This window comes from Diuraphis noxia, unplaced genomic scaffold (genome assembly GCF_037042655.1).
Source record: "Diuraphis noxia isolate RWA-SAM2 unplaced genomic scaffold, SU_Dnox_SAM2 contig0001, whole genome shotgun sequence".
NCBI classification, from domain to species: domain Eukaryota; kingdom Metazoa; phylum Arthropoda; class Insecta; order Hemiptera; family Aphididae; genus Diuraphis; species Diuraphis noxia.
Window position 1 is genome coordinate 65712485 of NW_028301711.1, and position 20555 is coordinate 65733039.

Here is a 20555-nt window from a genome sequence, read left to right on the forward strand (position 1 = left end):
TTATAATAAAGTTGTAATTGGTGTTGTACGCTGGTGAGCTGATATTGAATCAAAGTTAAGAGGACGCTACACAATCTTTTGTTGTCTCAGTATTACTACACGACATTGTAAAAATACGCTCAGCAGATCTCGTCTAGCTCCGTTAGTTTAAAAATTAGAGTGAATCGAGTATCGACCTATTATAAAACTTGATGTTAAGAACATTATCTGTATTTGTATGTGGGGTTTTTAAGATAGTACAATTTCGTAGAAAGTTATGCTTACATAAAAAGCTTACATTAATACTCATAACTCACTTAAAAAATAAGTTATCGTAAAAAACCTACATATACAAACACCGATAATGTTCTTACCATCAAGTTTCATAAAAGGTCAATTTACTCTAATTTTTAAACTAACAGAATTAAACATTATTAAAGCATACATTTGCTACGTTACACACTTGTAAAACGGAGACAACAAATACAGTAGAATCCGCTTATTTGGGACACCACATAAAGGGGACAACCGCTTAATGGGGAAAAATTGGCATAGTCCCGAACGGATGTATAAACTTAATGCAATTTAACTTCGTTTATCCGGGACAAACCATCGGTTATAACTTATAAGGGACAAAAATAAAAGCGTTTAACTAGATATTCTGACCTAAATTATCTACTTTCTTATCAAAACTGTAATTATCAAATCTTTATGGCTATATTATATTTTATATACGCAAGTATATGTATAATGTATATACAGGTAATGTACGTATATCTTACGTCAATTATGTCAATCGTTTTTTTTCTACTACCATGATAACAGTCAACTATAGCCTACGTACAAAATTGGAAACAGAAAAGTGCATTGATCAGCTTAGACTATATTTTAGGCAAAATGAAAACGGAAATGCACCAACAACTTCGCAACTTCGCTAGACGTTTGTGCAGATTTTATTAATAAGCAAAGTTTTAATAAATTACAGCAAAAAACAATGGACGATTTTCTACAGCCTAAAAAAATATAAATTAAGTATGTAAATCAATTAATGTATAATAAAATAATAATCTAATTAATTTACGATATAGTAATACTAAATAGTAAATATGTATAGGTACACATTATTATTAAGTTATATTATAACTTTAAGTGACGATTATTCATACGAAATGACGAATATTATATTTTGATTGGCCGAGAGGTACCTATATTCTTATTTTTAATATAAAATAATATAACATACTTTTAATGTTGTAATGTAAAAAATGTTATTCGAATTTTTTTCTCAGTATGATTATTATTATTTTTAAATTTTGGTATATTAGTAAAGACTAAAGAGACTAACGAAATAATATTTAGTTTCATGTAAATATATATATATATATATATATATATACGAGTATATACATTTTAATGAGTAGTTGTAAAATTTGTGTATTATGTATAATATTTTTAAAGTAATTTGTGTAGTTATTTTATATTTATTTTTACTTAATTAGTAAAATTAATTCTTATATGTTAAACAACTCTTAGGTAATTTAAAAAATCTAAGGATACAACTCGTGAAACCTATTAAAAACCTGTAGACTAAATTTAATATTTCAGACACCTCGTTTCAGTGCCGTATCTAGGCATTGGCAAGGTGGGCGGTGGCCAAGGGCGCAGTTTCAAATGATCGCAATTTTTATACCATTTAAATACTAAAAATGCATTATAAATTTATAACATTGGTTGCCAAGGGCGCACATAAAGCTAGTTACGGCACTGCGCCACTGCCTCGTTTGCAACCTTATGAACAAAAATCGATGATACAGATCGGTTGTAATTAGGATCATCAGATGGCAGAGCCAAGATCGTTGATATATTTACGAACGATATCAAATAATTCTAACAGTCTAACCTTTATCATTATGGATTCAGAGATACATTAATAATATTGGTATAAATGTATAATTTACTACCTACAATTAAAATTTACTATATATAACCAATAGGTACCTACTAATAATAACAAATAATAATGATCACAAAAAAAATTGAAGAAATGTCTGTGCATGCTAATTTAAATATTTCCGTTGCATTTTTAATTAGATATTTAAATATAGGTAAGGTCATGTAGGGTTGTTTGTCTGCCAGAGTCGGTAAATTGCGCCCCCCAAATAAGGTCATAGTCATATACCTACTATGTAAATTGAGGCCCGTGTTCTTTTACAACATATGTAAATTGCGTCTCAGCTATATTTGAAATGTACGTAAATTATGGCCTAGGATATTCAAATCTCCGGTAGGCTGTGCAATTTAAGATAAGTATTAATAGTATCAATTGATGTAAATAATATGTTCACTTACCTATATAATATTACTAGTAGACAGTAGTCAGTGTGCAATTGATCGAAGGTCTTACTCACGAATTGTTACGTTATACTTTGTAGCTTACGAATGTATTTATTTTTTTCATTTTAATTAAATAACGTAATGAATACTAAAGGAACAAAACTCTGAAAGTAGTAGATGGTTTTAAATTTCGATTTCACAAATGACTAAAAAATTATACTCAATGTTGGTGTTACATACACAGTTAAAATGTATACATGTTTTTTGAAATTTAATGTTAGTAATATTTTGTATAGAGTTTTTATGATCAAAATCATTTAAATATTTCGGAACAAATAATAAATCGATAGAAACTTGAAAAAGAAAAGCCATAAACGATATAGGCCATCTAAAATATTGTTCATTCTGAATTAAAAAATGCTGATGTAGTATTCTAGGTAGTTTATTGTATCCTGCCAAAATTGCCAGTCACTTTTTTGGATTTAAACAATATTTTTTACAACATGGAATTTAAAGTAAACATAAATCAATAAATGAAAATGTTTTGTTAGTAAATAGTTAAGAAACAAATATAGTAGGTTTCTCCACATTAATTAATTTAAAAGTGGTATGCAATTCGGGTACTATATTTGTAGATGGTACATTAACATTATAACACATAACATTTTACCATAAACTATTTACCATTAATTGTACCTACAATGAAACAGTCTTATATTACACTCGTTTATATTTTACTACCTTTAAAGACTACACACAGGCATGGATCCAGTTATGGGAGGGGGGTGACCCCCCGTTGGCTGTATCTCAAAAAATATTATTTAAATTTAATATTTTATATTATCCTATCTAAATGTATTGTTATATTATTCAGTCACAAATGGTCGTATTTTATTTTAATAACACACATTTATAAATTGTTGATAACAATATTATGACCGACTCATCTATATTAATTATTGGTTATCTGTTTATTGCTACCCACATAATACCAAAACTGCTGTGGTGACTGACGAATGATAAAATAATGTGAAATTTTTAAATTTTTAAAAGAATGAAAGAAGGGAAATTTTAAATTGTAAATAATTCAATAAAGACATTCAATTCAGTTAAGGAAAAAAGTGTTCATTATAATCAATAAGCAATTATTGTATATTTATAATATATATACCTAATCGTATTTATCAGTAAGTAAATATATTTAGATATTTTTAATATGGCCCACCCGTTATAATGTAGACTAGATGATCCGAGCCTGACTATACACAATGTTATGTACAGGCATTTTAACATTTAGTTATAGAATACAAAAAAAATAACTAACAGTTCAGTTAAATTCGGTTGTTTTGCTGATTTTGAAAAGGGCTATTCAATGTTGCAAGACAATGCTACTTTATATTGAAATAAGAGGGTGGTGATTTTACGGGCGTTGACCAGTTGCCCCTCACGGCAGTTATCGAGATTTTAAAAATATACCAGTTGCCCCCAATCGAATGTAACAGTTCCCCTCACATGTTATGTTTCGTATGTATATATACGCTTACAATATAGCTCGTAAAATAGGGAATGTAAATATGCAATATTTTTATTTTGCATGTTTTTGTATATTTTTACATATTTAGTATGAACGAATTTATTGTATTTAAGTCGATAATAATTAAACTGATCAAAGAATATAACTTGGTTTTTTAGTCATGACTAAAATTTATGTTTGCAAACATAAATTTTATTTTTATAAATACAACCCTATGGAACAATAATATCATGCACGTTAGCCGATCATTTATATTTGAAAATTTAAAAAATATGTAGTCGTAGCATATAAAACACATATTTCTGCTATCGATTGAGACTTATACATTTTTATTTTTATTAATAAAATAATAATTAATCACTGATTTATTTCTTGAAATAAATATATTTTTTGTAACTATATTTTTATGTGTATCATTTAAAAATTAAAATACATATTTTTCAATTTTTTATTGCATACAAATCCTAGCCCTGGTAATAACTAGTGTTGACCTCTACGGTTAGTTGGTACAAAGAAAATACAGCAGCTGGGATTAAGTAACGATTACGAAAACAATAAACGGAAAAGAATTTTTTTTTGGATTTCCTTTTTTTCAGTTATGATATGCTTAAAGATTATTTTACGTGTAACATAATGACACCGCAACCACAAGATAATAGGATTGTACAATTTACTGATAACATATTAAAAACATATATAAGAAGCCAGAAGGCATTATAACGACACTGAGTTTTCACTACATGGACTAAATTTATATTCTTATCGATGCGCACAACAAATAATAGTGAATCATAAAAAATTAAATAGTTCTTCAAATAGTCACACCAAAAATATTTAGTTTCATAGACATTTAAAAAACGCGCAATATGATATGTATATCACTTTGAGAAGTCAGGGAACAAAAAAAAAAAAAAGATACTAACAAATAAACATTTATACATGACAACATGTTTGAATTGCAAGCAAAAAATAATCACACAGTTAGACTATGTGCGGGAATAGTCATACACATTGTTACCAGTTTAACAATTCATTTTTTTACCATACAAATTTTTACAGATAAATTATTAGTTATTACCTAATAATAATAATTTAATAGTGTAGAAGGCAGATCCAAGTGATAACGTAGCGGCGGCGTACAGATGATTTGATATGGATGGCGGTATCTATTCATGATTAAAACAAATGACGGGCCAGATAACTGATAAGTCAAGCTGGATGATCCAGTGGTGCAAATCATATTCAAAGTCGGATTATAATTTTAAACCCTATAACCTACTTCTAAAAATGTCAACAAAAATATTCTTGACACGATTAAAGGCTGATTAACGTTTTAAAAAAATAGTACAAGCATTTCCGATGTATAAGTAGGTGAAGAATACACATTCTATACATTGAAGAGTTCCCCCTCCACCAAACGCCACTGTACCGATCATTCCATGCTAGGGATTATAATATCTGAACGACACTGTCACTTACCTGACTGAATAGTGTGTTGATTTGCGAGTACATGGCTGCAAAGATCAATGCCCAAAATTGTAAAATTAGTAATGATTGTTGAAATAAAAGTAGATGTTGTAGTGGCTGTGGCAGTAACGGCGACAAGTGGATTTTACAACAGTCGCAGAGCACAATGATGTGCCGCCGACACAACAATGGACAATGACATACAGTACGACAAAAAATGAAAAAAAAAAAACGGCGGGAAGCGCACACGCAACGGAAGTGGTCAAGAGTCAAGGATGGAGTACAAATAACCCGAGGGCAACGTTCATTAATGTATCTCGATAATTATTATTTTTTTACGTACATACTCAAACGTAACACTCGATTAGACACGCGTTAAAGAAAACATTATAAATTCGAAACCGAATAATATTATTTTTTTTTTTTTAATTTTTATCCTCCAACAAGCAACAATAATAAATTAATAACATACACACACACGCTATAATATCCTTTCACTCGTTATGACGTACAAAAAAAGACGGCGAGCAATCGAACCCGACCATGCGACAGCTGTCGAATATATGTTTTCTTTTGCAAAATGCGTTCCTACGCATAGCGTTCGACGTGGCGGCGACGGCCGTTACATATTTGACGTATCGTGTACGCCCGTCTCCCTCCAGCAGCATTCGATTATAAAGGGAGGAACCCTACGGCGGGTATACGGATAACAGACGGCAATATGTACTCGTATAATGCAGCACTATGCTAGTAGACTACCACCATAATCGGTCAATTTCGTCATAATCGTGTGTGCCACTGTACTACTACTATACGTTTATACAGAATACAACCTCTCCACAACCTAAGATAGTCGAAATATATTTCGTGTGGCGCAGTACGTTATTCATATATATATATATAAAATGAGGGAAAATATTGTGACCCATTACGTGACTATACAAACATGTGTATTTATAATATAACACGTCCAAAACGTTTGCATTGTTTGTACAATTTTTTGCAGATAATGTTGAAAAATTATCTATTTTTCAAGACAGGTAAATTAAATTAAACATTTTTTACCTATTCCCATTGTAAATATATAAATTTATAAAATTACGAGTTTTAAGGCGCGTCCAGACGGAGTAGCTTTTGATGCGCGGCAAATATGCATCCACACGGTGCGACATTCTTGATAACCTTCCAGTAGACAATAATTTCACTGATTATGATTAAATCTGTTAGTGCCAAAATGTCATCGGAGGAGGATGTCGTTTGAACGCTTACGTTGTAGTATGCGTACAAAAATTATACAAAAGCGCGGAAAAAAATGGTGCGTTCGCCCAAGTTTGCAGAGCAAAAAAGTCGCAGATGGATCAAGATAATTAAATGAATTAAATTTTGAATTACGAGGTTCATTTCATATTTTTTTTAATAATGTCAAGTTCAGATTTTGAATACATATTGTGCAAAATAGAACCAATAATAAAAAATCTGATACTTTTATGACGTAAGCTATATCAGAGCAAGAAAGGCTCTCAGAAAGGCTAAGATTTTTAGCTACCGGTGACTTATATATAATAAGCTCATGCTTATCATATTTATTTAAAATGTTTAAACAGTTAATTTTTCCCGAAGTTTGTACTGCTATCATTGGTGTAGGTACTAAAAGAATTTATTAAAGTAAAGTCATATATATTATTAATTGTATTTTTATAAATAATCAGATACTAAACAAGAGCAAACTCTGCAGTGTACACGTACTATATTACCAATTACCATGAAAACATAATCCATAGGTACTTTATATTTTATTATTGTCTAAATAACAATTTTAAAAGGTAAACTTTAACCATAACTACCAGTTATATCTATTATGAGCTATGAGAGTTGAATAATATACATTTTAGATTCTGATGTATTGATTTTATAATGGTGTGTGTTTTTTTATTTATGTCTCATTACTTTTTAGGAGAGTAAAAATGCTTGGAAAAATTAAATATTTAAAAATGAATTTTTAGTTAATAATTTTTAAAATATTCAACTCCTATAGCTAAGAATTAAAAATTTAAACAAGGTTCCATATGAGTAGGTTCTATAACCAAAAAATCTAAAAAATCTAAACAATTTTGTGTTTAATTATTTTATGTTCAAATTTGGACGAAGTTATGCATTAAATTAGCAAGATTTTAGTTATTTTGTTGTAATTGTATAAAATTAATTCAAATTACCGGTTACCATATTAATAATAATTAATAAGTATTATATGATATTATATCCAGGGCCGGCGTTATCTAATATTTGTGAGGGGTCGTAGTTACGATAGTGACGACTGAAATTCATGCATAATTATAAAACCCTAAAAAAAAATTTTTGCGACACTCAAAATTTCAAGTTTTTGTTTCAACAATTCCATACTATGTTGGAACAAAAACTTAACATAAATTCTTGATAAATGCATGTTTTTATAATATTTTTCAATATTCACTATTAATGATATGATATTGTTCCAGAGTAAGAATTCGTCAAACCGTTTATAAATAAAACAATAAAACTATAATAATGTTTTTGTAACATATGATAAAGAATAAACTAATTACTTAAATCACTATTTACCAACAATATTGCCTTTTTACTTAAGAGTTTTTGATCGAAGCTGATGTTTTAGCATCTCTATCTATTTTGATTTCAAATGAGCATCATAAAACAATAACTATTTTTTATAAGAAATAAGTATTATAATATATTACATTTTACAAAATATCATTTAACATTGACAGAATGTGCATTCCAAAAAAAAAAAACAAAAATTATAAGAATTAATATATATGTATATATATTACACCGAAATTCTTTTTTCTTTTAACGATGCCCATATTTGTATCATATTTGTCATTTCAATATTATCTTAAAATGTCTTTCCAAGGCTGGGCATTAACGCGTTAATAAGTTAAAGTAAGTTAATTTAACTTTTTAACTTAATAAGTTATTTTTTTTTTATGTTTACTAACTTAATTAATAACTTTAGGAGCTTTTGAATTAACTTTTAATTAACTTGAGTTAATTTTACATTTAAACAAGTTAAGTTAATTTAATTTAATTTTGTGAACTATTGTAGGAATACAAATTGCTGGTAGGTACACATTTTATAAGGTTATAAGTATATGCTAACAAAATGTGTACTGTTAGCTTTTGCACACATAAAATAGTAATAGTTCTTTGGTCTAATAACATGAAAAATTTTAGGTACCGATTATTTTAATTTTATCTATAAGCAAACAAGAAATTTTTTTTAACTTAACTTGAGTTAAAAAGTTAATATTAAATTTTGGTTAACTCTTAACTTAATTCAATTGATGGAACATTTTGAATTAACTTTTAACAATTAACTTGATTTAGATTTTAATTTAACTTAACTTAACTGAGTTAAAAAAAATCATTAACTGCCCACCCTTGTGTCTTTCTCAGAATCGAGTATAATCAAATCATTTAATCGGGAACTGGTCATAGTAGTTCTTAAATGGTTTTTGATTAATTTTAGCTTGCTGAAACATCATTCATTTGAAGCTGTGGTAACTGGTGATGTTAATGCCAAACGACAAAGTTCATTAGCCATAGGAATTTTTGTCTTTAATTTGTTGGCTACATCCATGACGTTAGCCAATGATTTAGCATTTTCAGTTTGTAGCCTTAATATATTTATCTCACATAATGCGCTATTGAAATCTGTTACATTAAACATTAGACATGTCACAGTTTTTTGGAAACAAGGAAAATGCTTTTTCTACATATTTTACAGTTATATTTGAACTTATAGGCGCCGATAATACTTTAAAAAGTGGTTGAATACAAACCAGACAAGATTTCAAATTTTCTTCCACATGACAAACATTCGACCTTAGTGCATTTGCGTTTTCTTTTATTATTGTCACACATATTTAAAAACGTAGTACTATTGTACTAATATTTTAAAATGTAAACATATAAATGATTAAGACAAGAGCACTTTCTAACGAGACGACGTATGAAGGAGGCACTGTACGTAAGAATAGAAGATAACTATGGTCTATGATTATAAATTGTTTCATGATAATAATAATTATTACAATATGTTCAGCAAGCTGTTCATCAAAAATATCACTATGTCTATTTTTATCGTCAGTATTGCGATAACTGTGAGTGGTAAATACGTCCTGCAACTGCCAAACGGCGACCGTTTGCTATCCGGGTTCCAGGAAATACGTTTATTTAGCCCGTATACATGACGTATTTAATACAATAAATGTAAAATATCGATATTAATTTTAGCTGCGGAGACACGGAAAAAAATCATCACATTGACCCATTAAGTTTGAAATAGAACATTTTTCCACCTTGGTTTATTATCATATTTTTTATTTGTATTTTTATATTTTATACATATTTTTGTTGTATTTGACAATGTGTAATGTGCCGACTGCAATATTAGGTTAAATGAGTGAGGGGTAGTGACGACCCCTTAAACCCCCCCCCTCGCTCCGGCCCTGATTATATCATTGAATTAAAATTTAATACCATTATACAGTGACCAACTTGTAACCTACTAACTACTGTAACTTACTCGCTTTTTTATTTTATTTTACCAATATTAAAATATGAAATAAAATATTTTTATATTTATATATTTTATTTATTAAATAAATTATTTTCAAACCAAATAAGGGCACTGAAATATAATTGAAATTATGAAAAAATGTATGTACTTCAATATAACATATTTTTAAATTTTATTTCTCATTTAAAAATTATTCATAAAGACAAGTGATTGGTGTGATATTTGTATATTTTTACATTATTATTTTATGTACGGCACTGCTTATCGCTTATCGATATAATGACAAGTGCCGTGGCCGACCGAGGTAATTTTGCGTATACGATATAGTATAATATGTTAGTTAAAAAGCGGGTTATTCGTGGATGTCATTCTGCTGTACAGTAGGTTACAAATGGGTTACTGTAATGGATGGAATTAAATTTGAATCAAATTATATTATATCATTGTATACGTAAAACGCTTCTGAGCGGAGACGGTTTATCTGTCTAGAATATATTATCGATTATTAAAATTTTTCAAACCTTAGATTTAAAAATAAAATTTTTTATGAATTTCTAGCTTAAAATAATTTGCGAATTTTCGTGATTTGTACTATGTTGTTAAAATTCAAACATTGAATGCTTATAAAAAAAAAAAAACTGTGACTATAAATTATTTTTAATTTTCAACTACTATTGTAACAATATGTTTTTGGAGCTTGTATTATATTTTCAAGCTTTTCTACCCAACAAATAAATTTTTATCGATATTAATTTAAAAAAAAAAAATAATAATAATGATCGAAAAATTCAGTTCACAATAATTTTTAAGCTAACGGAGCTACACGTGTTCTGCTGAACGTATAATTTACTATATAATGCACTTGTAAGACGGAGACAACACATGCAGATATCACGTCTCCAAGTCAACATTTTTTGAAATGCAGTTTTCATATATGGATAGAATATACATATATAAACATTTGGTGAAAATGTCATGTATCTATCAACCTAACCTAACCTAATCGATTTGGTCGAAAACTGGTATTGCGTAAAAATTCCCGTTTTTCAGTCATTTTTTTGTTGTTTTTCTCAATTTTTTTGAAAACTATTGGAAAATGTTTACTTTTGACGTTTGACCTCTATAATGCACCAAGGATATTCACTTTTACATCGGAAACCACCCCCAAAGTTTGAAATTGAAGCATTATTTCGACTAGTTATACAGTACACAAACACAAAAAAAAAAAACACAAATCATTGTGAAGTCAATACATTCATCACTTCGTTCAGAATCTAAAATGACAGAAAAACGGGAATTTTTACGCAAAACCAGTTTTCGACCAAATCGATTTTTTTATATGGTTGTAATTCAAAAATTAATCATTATAAATATTTGAAATTTTCACCAAATGTTTATGTTAGTGGTATCTATATACAGTTTAATTTTCAAAAAATGTTGACTTTTTTTGAGTTATTTATAGACCACTGAAATTTTCAATTTTTTTTTTTGAAGTACCGGTAAAAAAATGATGGACGACCAAAAAACTTGAAAATTTAATACAAGGTTCCTTATAAGTTTTTCTTATTGTAGCTAGAAAAAATTGAAAATCGTTAGTCACAATTTATTTTTTTATAAGCGTTTATAGTTCAAATTTTTACGAAATATGTCGAAAACGCGAAAATTTGCAAGTAATTTTGAAGTTTAAAAATCATAAACATTTTTCTGTTTATAACTAAGGATTAAAAATATAACACTAAGTTTTCCATAAGTTTTCCTTCAAATAGCAATAGAGAAAACTCGAAGCGTCGTTATAGGAAAAATTTTAAGTGCGTTTGAATTTTAAATTTTTCGAAATAGCGTAACGATAACGATATATCCTCAAACGATTTTAAACATTTGTTATTATTCAAAAAGTATAAGTCGTAGATACCTGAAAATCTTACCAGTTATTTAGATTGGCATTTTCTTTACATGATTTAATTTTCAAAATATTTTGACTTTTTTTGAGGTATTTAGAGACAACTGAAATTTTCAATTTTTCTGAAAAATTTTTTTTGAAGTGTTGATAAAATTTTTTTGGCTTTATCAAAATACTTGAAAATTTAATACAAAGTTCCTCATAAGTTATTCTTATAGTGATTAAAAAATTATAAAAATACATAGACACGATTGTTTTTTTATTAACATTTGAAGTTCAAATTTTGACGAAATACATAAAAATTACGGAAATGTTCAAATTATCTTAGATCGAAATTCATAAAAGTTTTTCTTTTTAATTCTAAGATTTGAGAATTTAATACAAGGCTCATAATATATTTTTTCAATAGCAGTTGAAAAATAAAAGAAATATATAGCCACAATTTTTTTTTATAAGCATTCAAATTTTTAATTTTGACAACATATTATGTAAAAATCACGAAAATTCGTAAATTATTTTATGCTAGAAATTCGTAAAAATTTTTCCTTTTATATCTAAGATTTGAAAATTTAATACAAGGCTTCTAACATATTTCTACAATAGCAGTTGAAAAATAAAAGAAATGCATACATACATTTTTTTTTTATTAGCATTTGAAGTTCAAATACTGACTAAATACGTAAAAATTACGAAAATTCGCAAATTATTTTAAGCTAGAAATTTATACAAAATTTTCTTTTTAAATCAAAGATTTGAAAATTTTTAATTATCTATAATATATCCTAGACTGACAAATCATCTCCGTTCAGAATTGTTTTTCGTATACAATGATACCTATCATTGCATTCAAATCTAACCTACCCTAGTCAGAGGTCCACCCCACCACCTAATGTACAGCATAGCGGCTTCCACTTACCCCCCTTTTTTTTATTAATTAATTAGGATGGTTAGGTTCGAGGGGTAACTTTTCAAATTCAAATGGAAACCTATATTTTTAAAATATGATTCGTGTTTAGATTAATTTTTAATGAATTTTGACGGGTCGTTTACATTAATTTGTTAATAATTTAAGGAGCTATGGACATCTGAATATTGGCGTTAATTTATTAAATGTCAACAGTAAATAATATTATAAGTGCTACCGTTGTACGACCTTAATAATCTGGGTATCGAATTATCAATTTATTACAGTATACAGTAGTCAGTACGAAACGTATATCCGTTTATAACTTATAAACCAATTACAGATTATTTTTATTTATGATGTCCTATTGTCCTAATTGCATTTCTTAATCTAAGAATTTTAGATATCTGATAGTAATAATAATAATAATAATAATAATAATAATAATAATAATCTAAGACCGTGATAATAGTGTTTTCTACCATGGTATCTAATTATTTTACTCGTGATATAAGATATTATCACAGAATTATTTAAGGTTATCTAGTCTTTACCAAAATTGAAAATACCAAAAAGCAATAGCCGTTGAAAAATTAATTTTAAGAGTGACAACTGACAAGAACTGAAAAACGTCTAGTGTGACTAGTACGGATACTGGAAATTGTCTAGTAGTTTTCCAGTTTTCCTACCATTCACAAGACGTGGGAAAATTCTTATTGTATCCCGTTCAATCATATTACAATAAATTCCAAACAATCGCAACCTCAATAAGCTTTTATCCCAATTATGATGTTTACCTAAAGAAGTAGGTATGAAGATCTTTATATGTATGATTAATTAAATAAAATGTACTCATTAGATTATTTATTGTTTATTATCTACATATAGGTTCAACATTATCACTGAAGCATCTTACTAAAATACACCGAATTTGTAGTATATTATTGCATTGTATGTTCAAATCGATGCCCAGCTTATTGAATGCAGTTTTCAAAACGTTCCATTAACTTCCTTCCTGTGACATTTGATAATATTTTTTTGGAGAATTCAAAACATGCAGATTTTATTTTTCCTTCATATCATTGATGTATACAGATTCAGTTGCATCACTTTATCTATAAGATAACCCCATAAAAAAAGTCTGGACATGTCAATCAAATCTGGAAACCTAGGAGGCCAGGAAATTGATGATTGCGTTGATGCTTCAGGTGTAGTAAAGGCCTTGTCAAACAGAACGCGTTATAACGCGCGTTAAAGCGTTATTAACGTCGCGTTATAGACCGTCGCGTTGTATTCAATTACAAATCATATCGACCGTCAAACATGGCTCATCAGCGTGACTAAGGGTGGTGTCACACTACGACGGTTACGCCGCACGGCGAGAACCGTATGGCATTACCGTTCACCAAGAATGCATACTTATTAACGTGTAATGTCACACTTATACGGTTACACCGTCGATGACCGTCCGACAAGCCTGGAAACCGTTGTGAGTCACGGTTTCACGGAGCTACCGCCACGCTGTCGGTAAATGTAAACACATTGTTTCATATCAGGGTTGTCACACTACAACAGCAACGACGTCCGGTAATGGACTTAAACATATTTTATCCATAGACTAGCCCTCCGTGCTAGCTGAGGGAGACCCCCAGACCACCCTGGGTCGGCGAAACGTGGATACCAAAGGCGGAAACTGAGTCGTTGGAATTATTAAAGTCAAGGCTGTAGGTAGGTACTCGTTGGTCAAAACTCAAAAGTCGTGGGAGGTGATAAGGATTTCTGATAAGTCGTGGAGGTATCGTTTCCAAGACGGCAACGTTCGAAATTCGAGTTTCATGGTCCACAAGACCACAAATCTCTCATGTCCCTAGACAGAATAGCATCGATAATCTATATACGGCCCAGTCTTGTCCTTTCATCAAAGTATAAACGCAAAGCGTAAATATTTTTAAGTGTTTAGCAAGTCAGTCACGTCAAAGAACAAATCGATAAACGTTCCACTTGGATATATTTTTACACCATGAACAAATCGTTTTTTATTTTAAAAAAAAAATTGAATTAATAATTATTGTACATATTATACCCTCGGGGCCTCGGCAACATGGGCCATTGGGCTTAAAGTGAAATAATTACCTAATTGCATATTTAGGTATTGTACATTTATATTTGTCAGTATTATACAAATTTAAAATTTTTAAATAATCCAATGATTCACAATTTAAACAGCAAATAATATTTATTTGATAACAATTATTAGTACGTATATAGTGATAATGTGATGATAAGAAATTGGTACTACTTTAACAATGGTATATCTGCTTTCTGGAGCATAGGTATATTTTCTATAATTATATCTTCTTCAAAATACTGCATTACTGAGTAGTAATTATTAATTTAAAAAAAATAGGTTAGGTTGGGTCGTTAGGTGCTGTTTATAGTAGCAACAACGTAGCGTAGAGCCGTAGACTCGTAGTAGCTATCTAGTTTTTTCTAGTTCTTTTAATAAATATTCAAATTTATTTAACCTGTCTGTATCCTAAAATGAGCATGTTTGACACCGAAATGTTCATTAATGAAATTGAAAAACATGAATGCATTTGGAAAACGGATGCTAAAGAGTATTCCAATAGGAATGTTAAGGCTGCAGCATGGAATGAGATTAGTGAGACCATGTACGATGACTGGAAAGAGCTCAACTATGATGAACAAAGAATTAAAAGTGAGTCACTCTGTAGATTTTATGCCCACTCTCAGTTTTTCAGTTTTGCAATAGCTAAATTAATACCAATTAACTATTAAGATTTAAGATTGAATAAAAACATATAATATTACATACATTGCTATAATTTAATAATTTATACCTACCTTATGAATTATGATATTATATCTATCATACATTTTTTATTCTGTTTTATTTTGTACTCATTTTTTTTTTACAAGTAGCGTTGTTGAAAATGAATGGATCCAGCGTTGAAAAAATAATCAGCAAAATATTCACGCACTATAATTCCTTCTTGTCGAGCTCCTGCAGTTCCATTCATCTGAAATTCGTCCAAATTATTGGAAAGCGTATCTTCAAATTTATACCCGTCCCGTCTTCGAACGAAATTATGTAGTACACAACAAGCCTTAATAATATCATCAGTAAATTCTGGGTGTACTAAAATGGCTGTGTGTAGCACTCTCCACTTGTTAGCTAATATTCCGAAGGCGCACTCAACAAGTCTCCTGGCCCTGGATAGTCTATAATTAAAAGTCCTTCTTTTCTCAGTTAGTCCGCGACCTGGGAATGATCTTAGCAAATTTTTATGAAGCCCAAACGCTTCATCAGCCACAAAAACAAACGATTGAGGAGTGTCAGTTGTGTTAGGAAGGCAAACTGGTGTAGGGAGGTCTAACTCTTCAGAATATAATTAAAAAATGTTATATATAATTTATATATTATATTATGTTAAATATAAAATAATATGTATGAGTATGAAATGTGTTTTATTTACCAATATAATAATTATTAATTGAATTGTATTAATTATAATAATTATTTTATTATAAAGCTATTACAATAGTTATTACAATGTGCAGTGGCGTACGCAGGGGTAGGGTTATAGGGTTTTAACCCCCCCGAAATTTCTTTCTCATCTTAAAATTTATTTATTTGTCAAACACTTAAGGTGGTTCTAGTCAGATTGGATTTTTCATGCATTTAGACCAATAAGCTGGCGAAAAATACACATACTTTTAGTAGTCAAATTTTAATTTTGAATACTTATTTGAATTCGTTAGCCTCTTTTCTATGATCTGTAGGAAAAACTTTTTCATCTTTTTGTCTTGTTAGCACTTAAAAGTGCAAGTTAAATTTGAGAAATCAAGCAGTCATTTGAAACCGTAGTATACGTAAATTATCCAAAATATCCAAAATCGGTTTCCTACAAATCATAGAAAAGAGGCTGACGAATTCAAATAATTTTTCAAAATTGAAATTGGACCACTATAAGTATGTGTATTTTTCGCCAGCTTATTAGCATTTTTCACTGTTACGAGTGTACAAAAATATTTTTCCAGAGTGATTACGTTGACTTGTGCATGCGCGTACGTGTGCTATTGAACCGTGTACCCGCAGCTGGGCGATATAAAGTCTATTGTTATCGAGTTCGAATTTCTTCGAAATTAAAATTATATATTTTACTTATTAATACCATTGATTAAAATACTTTAGTAGTAATGCTAATAGGTACTACTAATAATAATACTATAATATTTATAATCAATGAAAATAGTAAGTTGTTACCGTCAGTTGCCATCACGTGTTTCACTACGTTTAACGTTTGTGTTCATTTTATGCATTTGCAAATAATAATACATTTATAAAAATGAGTGATTGGCGATTCAGTAATAAAACTCGTCCAAAATTATCTGCACCACGGAAAAAATCGAGGCATAATTTGAAAAATCTGCAATCCAAAATTACTAAAACCTTAGAGAACAACGATATTCAGGTATCTATGTGTTTATTTTGTATAATAAATTAAAATAATACCTTGTAATGTTATAGATATAAATAACTAGAGGCAGGTTTTTTACCGTTATATGGTATAGGCATTTATTACAATTTTCAACATATTTTAAAATACGCATACGCTGTAAAAAATAAGTGTTATAATAAATTTTCCGCCCTAGGTAGTGCCTCCCTACAATGCCTTATGGTAAATCCGTCTCTGATTATATTTTACATTACATAAGTAAATATAATAATAATTATGGTGTATTATTCATTGATGTTTGTGATAGATTTTGGATCATTCTAATAATTCAAATGAAAATAATGACAAAAACATTGATTGGTCTGATAGCAGGTAATTTGTATTTTATTGTTCTATTATTATTATTAATTTTTAATTTTCTATTATTTTTTAAAAGAAATACAAACGATGACACAATGACTCATACTATAAATAATAACATATTTCAACCCACATACAGATTAGTAGTATCAGACAGACATAAAATAAACGCAGAAGTGATTAATGTTTATTAGTATAACTACAATATTATACATTATAGGTGCAATGTGTTTAGTTTTTATAAATTGGTTTCTTTATATTTTTGTTATAATTAAAAAACAAACAACCTCAGAAAATTCAATTTTTATCAAGTGTTTATTTTATCTTTTCGGCCGATCAAATAAAATTGTATTGATTTTTATTGAAAAAAAAAACTAAAAATATAAAATGAAATTGTCCATAAACAGCTCAAAATTGGTCAAAATATTTTCAAAATTTTATCGTGTCTAGAAAATGAGAATATCAATATTCAGTGAAATTTTCATGCATTTACAGTTATTTGTTTTTGAATTAAAACAAAATAAGAAAATTGTTACCTGAGAAATTGAGTGAATATCCAATGTTGTAAAAATAAGATCTTCAAACGCTCATAAAAATTTATTTTGAATTGATTTTATACATTTTTTTTTTTTTGATAAAGGTAGACAAACTTATGGTGGTTCTAGCCAGTTGAAAAATTATCGCTTTTAGACCTTTGGCTGTGACAAGATTGTGAGATTATGGTTGGTCCGATTTGATGTATTGATTTTACAATGATGAGTGTTTTTTTATTTTTTTTTGTGTCTGTTATCACGTTTTGGGGCAGTAAAAGTGCTCAGATTTTTTCGACCAGCAACTTTTCTGATGGGAAAATGAATCTAATTGGTACTTTGGGGGGGGGTCAAAATTAAAAATTTCGAAAAGTTTTTAAACGCGGCGGGAAAAACAAACAAAAAATCGACAAAAATACGGGAATTTTTACGCAACGCAAAAATCAAGTTTTATTTTTGGTGTAAAACAAAAAACAATAATCGTAGATACATGAAATTTTCACAAAATGTTTATATTTGCAATCTCAATAAACTATCAAATTTTCAAAAAATCCACTTACCCGCTTTTTTTTAGAGTCATAAATTCTGATGACACTATGCGTGAATATTCCTGGTAATATTAGACAAACAATAAAAGACAGAATTTTGCGTCTGAGGTATGCAATCACTGAAGCTGTGAAGTATTGGAAAAATAAAAAAGACATTTCGTTTGAAGAAAAATTGATGAATTTAAAAAAAGATTTAATAAATGGCCATAGTCATATTTTTGGTGAGCATACAAACTGTAGAGTTTATTTTTGCAAAGGGACAAAAGATGGTGAAATAAATGTAGTACCAGAAATGATGTCCTTAGGGATTTGGGATGAACTAGTGGCAGCTAAAAGTCTCATTTTATTTCACGCAGAAAGTTTATTATATAAAGTAAATAACAATGCAGCTGAGTCGTATAACTCCATTTTGGCAAAATTTATCGGCGGTAAACGGGTAAATTTTTCAATGCGTGGATCATATAGTTTACGATGTAATGCCGCGGTGACATCGTACAATGAAGGCCCTAAACGTTTGTACTCATTACATAAAAAAATTTCTAAGCGTAGTCCTGGAATATTTACTAAAAAGTACATATCAAAATCTATTTTAAAAAGTGAATCCAGAAGTAAACGACGACTCTTTCAACCTCCTGTCTATAATAAAACAGTACATGTACCAGATGAACATTACGGAGCTACGGCGGATTTAACTACTTCTCCAGATATGTCTAAAGAAGAATTTGAAATTAAAAAAGATATTTTTTTATCTCGTTTGAAACTTACCGGAGAACAAATAGAGCAAATTGAAAAAGGTATATGATTCATGATTGAACCTTACATATTTTTGTAAATAAAATATTTTTAAAATAAAATTATTTCATAATATTAATTTTGATTTTAGATACACGGCGACAAAATGAATGCACAGAGTGGCATCTGCACAGGAAAAAAAGATTAACTGCTTCTTATTTCGGTAAAATATGCAAACTTAGAGTTAAAACATCACGAGCTAAAACTGTTTCGAATATTTTGTACGGTTCATTTAATGGAAATAATGCAACAAAATATGGAACACAAAACGAAGAAAACGCTAAATGTGCATTATCTGGCATTTTAAATAAAACTATTGTACCGTCGGGATTAATTATTGATAAAGATTTGCCGTTTTTAGCTGCTTCTCCAGATGGTCTGATTGATGGAGATTCACTGGTTGAAATCAAGTGTCCAATAACTTCTAAAGATCTAACTCCTGAAGAAGGTATAACAAGAAAAAAAATTACAAGTTGTGAAATTGTGAATGGGAAGCTTCGATTGAAACGTACGGATACGTTTTATTACCAAGTACAAGGTCAACTTCATATTTCAAAGAGACAATTTTGTTATTTTTGTATTTGGACACCTCGAGGTATGCTGCATGAAAAAATTAAAAGAGACGACAATTTTTGGTCCGAAAAAATGTTACAACAATTAACTAACTTCTACTATCGCTGTTTATTGCCAGAAATGGTTGATTCTCTGTTTGATAGAAATTTACCTATTAGGGATGGACTTGCATCAGAAAATGAAGATAGTTCCTAGTTGGTAAATTATTACATTTATAATTATTATTTCATTTATTTAACTATCATTTAATTTGTATTTTTAATTTTACGTGATGCAACATATTTTATTCAGTTCAAAATAAAATAATGTATATTGTATTTGTAATTTGTATATTATGAACAAAAGGCATACCTATTATATTAATTTTTAATTTTTATTTCAAATTGTAATACACCTAGCTGATATTATAGCTAATTATTGTTTTAATGTATCCAAACTAAGAGGTATAAGAACAATCAAACTGAAAATATGATTTCACGGAAAAACTAAAAAAATCGCTGACGTGAAAATAAGCCAAACGCGTAGTTAGTATGTATAATAAACTAATTAATTGGTGACTTAATAGTGTAGAATGCAT

At 29.0% G+C, this 20555-nt stretch overlaps 3 protein-coding genes across 3 annotated transcripts in view; 1 reads left to right on the forward strand and 2 right to left on the reverse strand.

The window, feature by feature from the left end:
• Positions 1-5868, reverse strand: part of Spt-I (serine palmitoyltransferase subunit I) — a 44786-nt gene extending 38918 nt beyond the window's left edge. Inside the window, exon 1 of the mRNA XM_015518966.2 lies at positions 5327-5868. Coding sequence (XP_015374452.1) covers positions 5327-5359 — 33 coding nt within the window. The 5' untranslated portion in view covers positions 5360-5868. The remainder of the gene's footprint in view (positions 1-5326) is intronic.
• A 9759-nt stretch (positions 5869-15627) lies between these two features.
• LOC149061337 (uncharacterized) lies at positions 15628-18955 on the reverse strand. Its single transcript, XM_089214947.1, has 2 exons — positions 18901-18955; positions 15628-16094 (listed from the first exon to the last, which is right to left on the reverse strand). The coding sequence occupies exons 1-2, from the start codon at positions 18953-18955 to the stop codon at positions 15628-15630; spliced, it is 522 nt and encodes a 173-aa protein (XP_089071073.1).
• Positions 18956-19304: 349 nt separating this feature from the next.
• Positions 19305-20276, forward strand: LOC149061338 (uncharacterized). Its single transcript, XM_089216498.1, has 2 exons — positions 19305-19407; positions 19497-20276. Exons 1-2 carry the CDS (start codon positions 19320-19322, stop codon positions 20171-20173), a joined length of 765 nt encoding a protein of 254 aa, XP_089072624.1. The 5' UTR covers positions 19305-19319; the 3' UTR covers positions 20174-20276.
• Positions 20277-20555: the final 279 nt, after the last annotated feature.

Bases quoted from the DNA above. Each gene is read 5' to 3' on its own strand.
- LOC149061338 (XM_089216498.1), top strand. From the start codon at position 19,320: ATGTCTAAAGAAGAATTTGAAATTAAAAAAGATATTTTTTTATCTCGT. The intron at 19,408-19,496 runs GTATATGATTCA...TTTTGATTTTAG, and splicing joins AATAGAGCAAATTGAAAAAG to ATACACGGCGACAAAATGAA.
- LOC149061337 (XM_089214947.1), bottom strand. From the start codon at position 18,955: ATGAGACTTTTAGCTGCCACTAGTTCATCCCAAATCCCTAAGGACATC. The intron at 16,095-18,900 runs GTACTACATTTA...TATATTCTGAAG, and splicing joins CCCTAAGGACATCATTTCTG to AGTTAGACCTCCCTACACCA.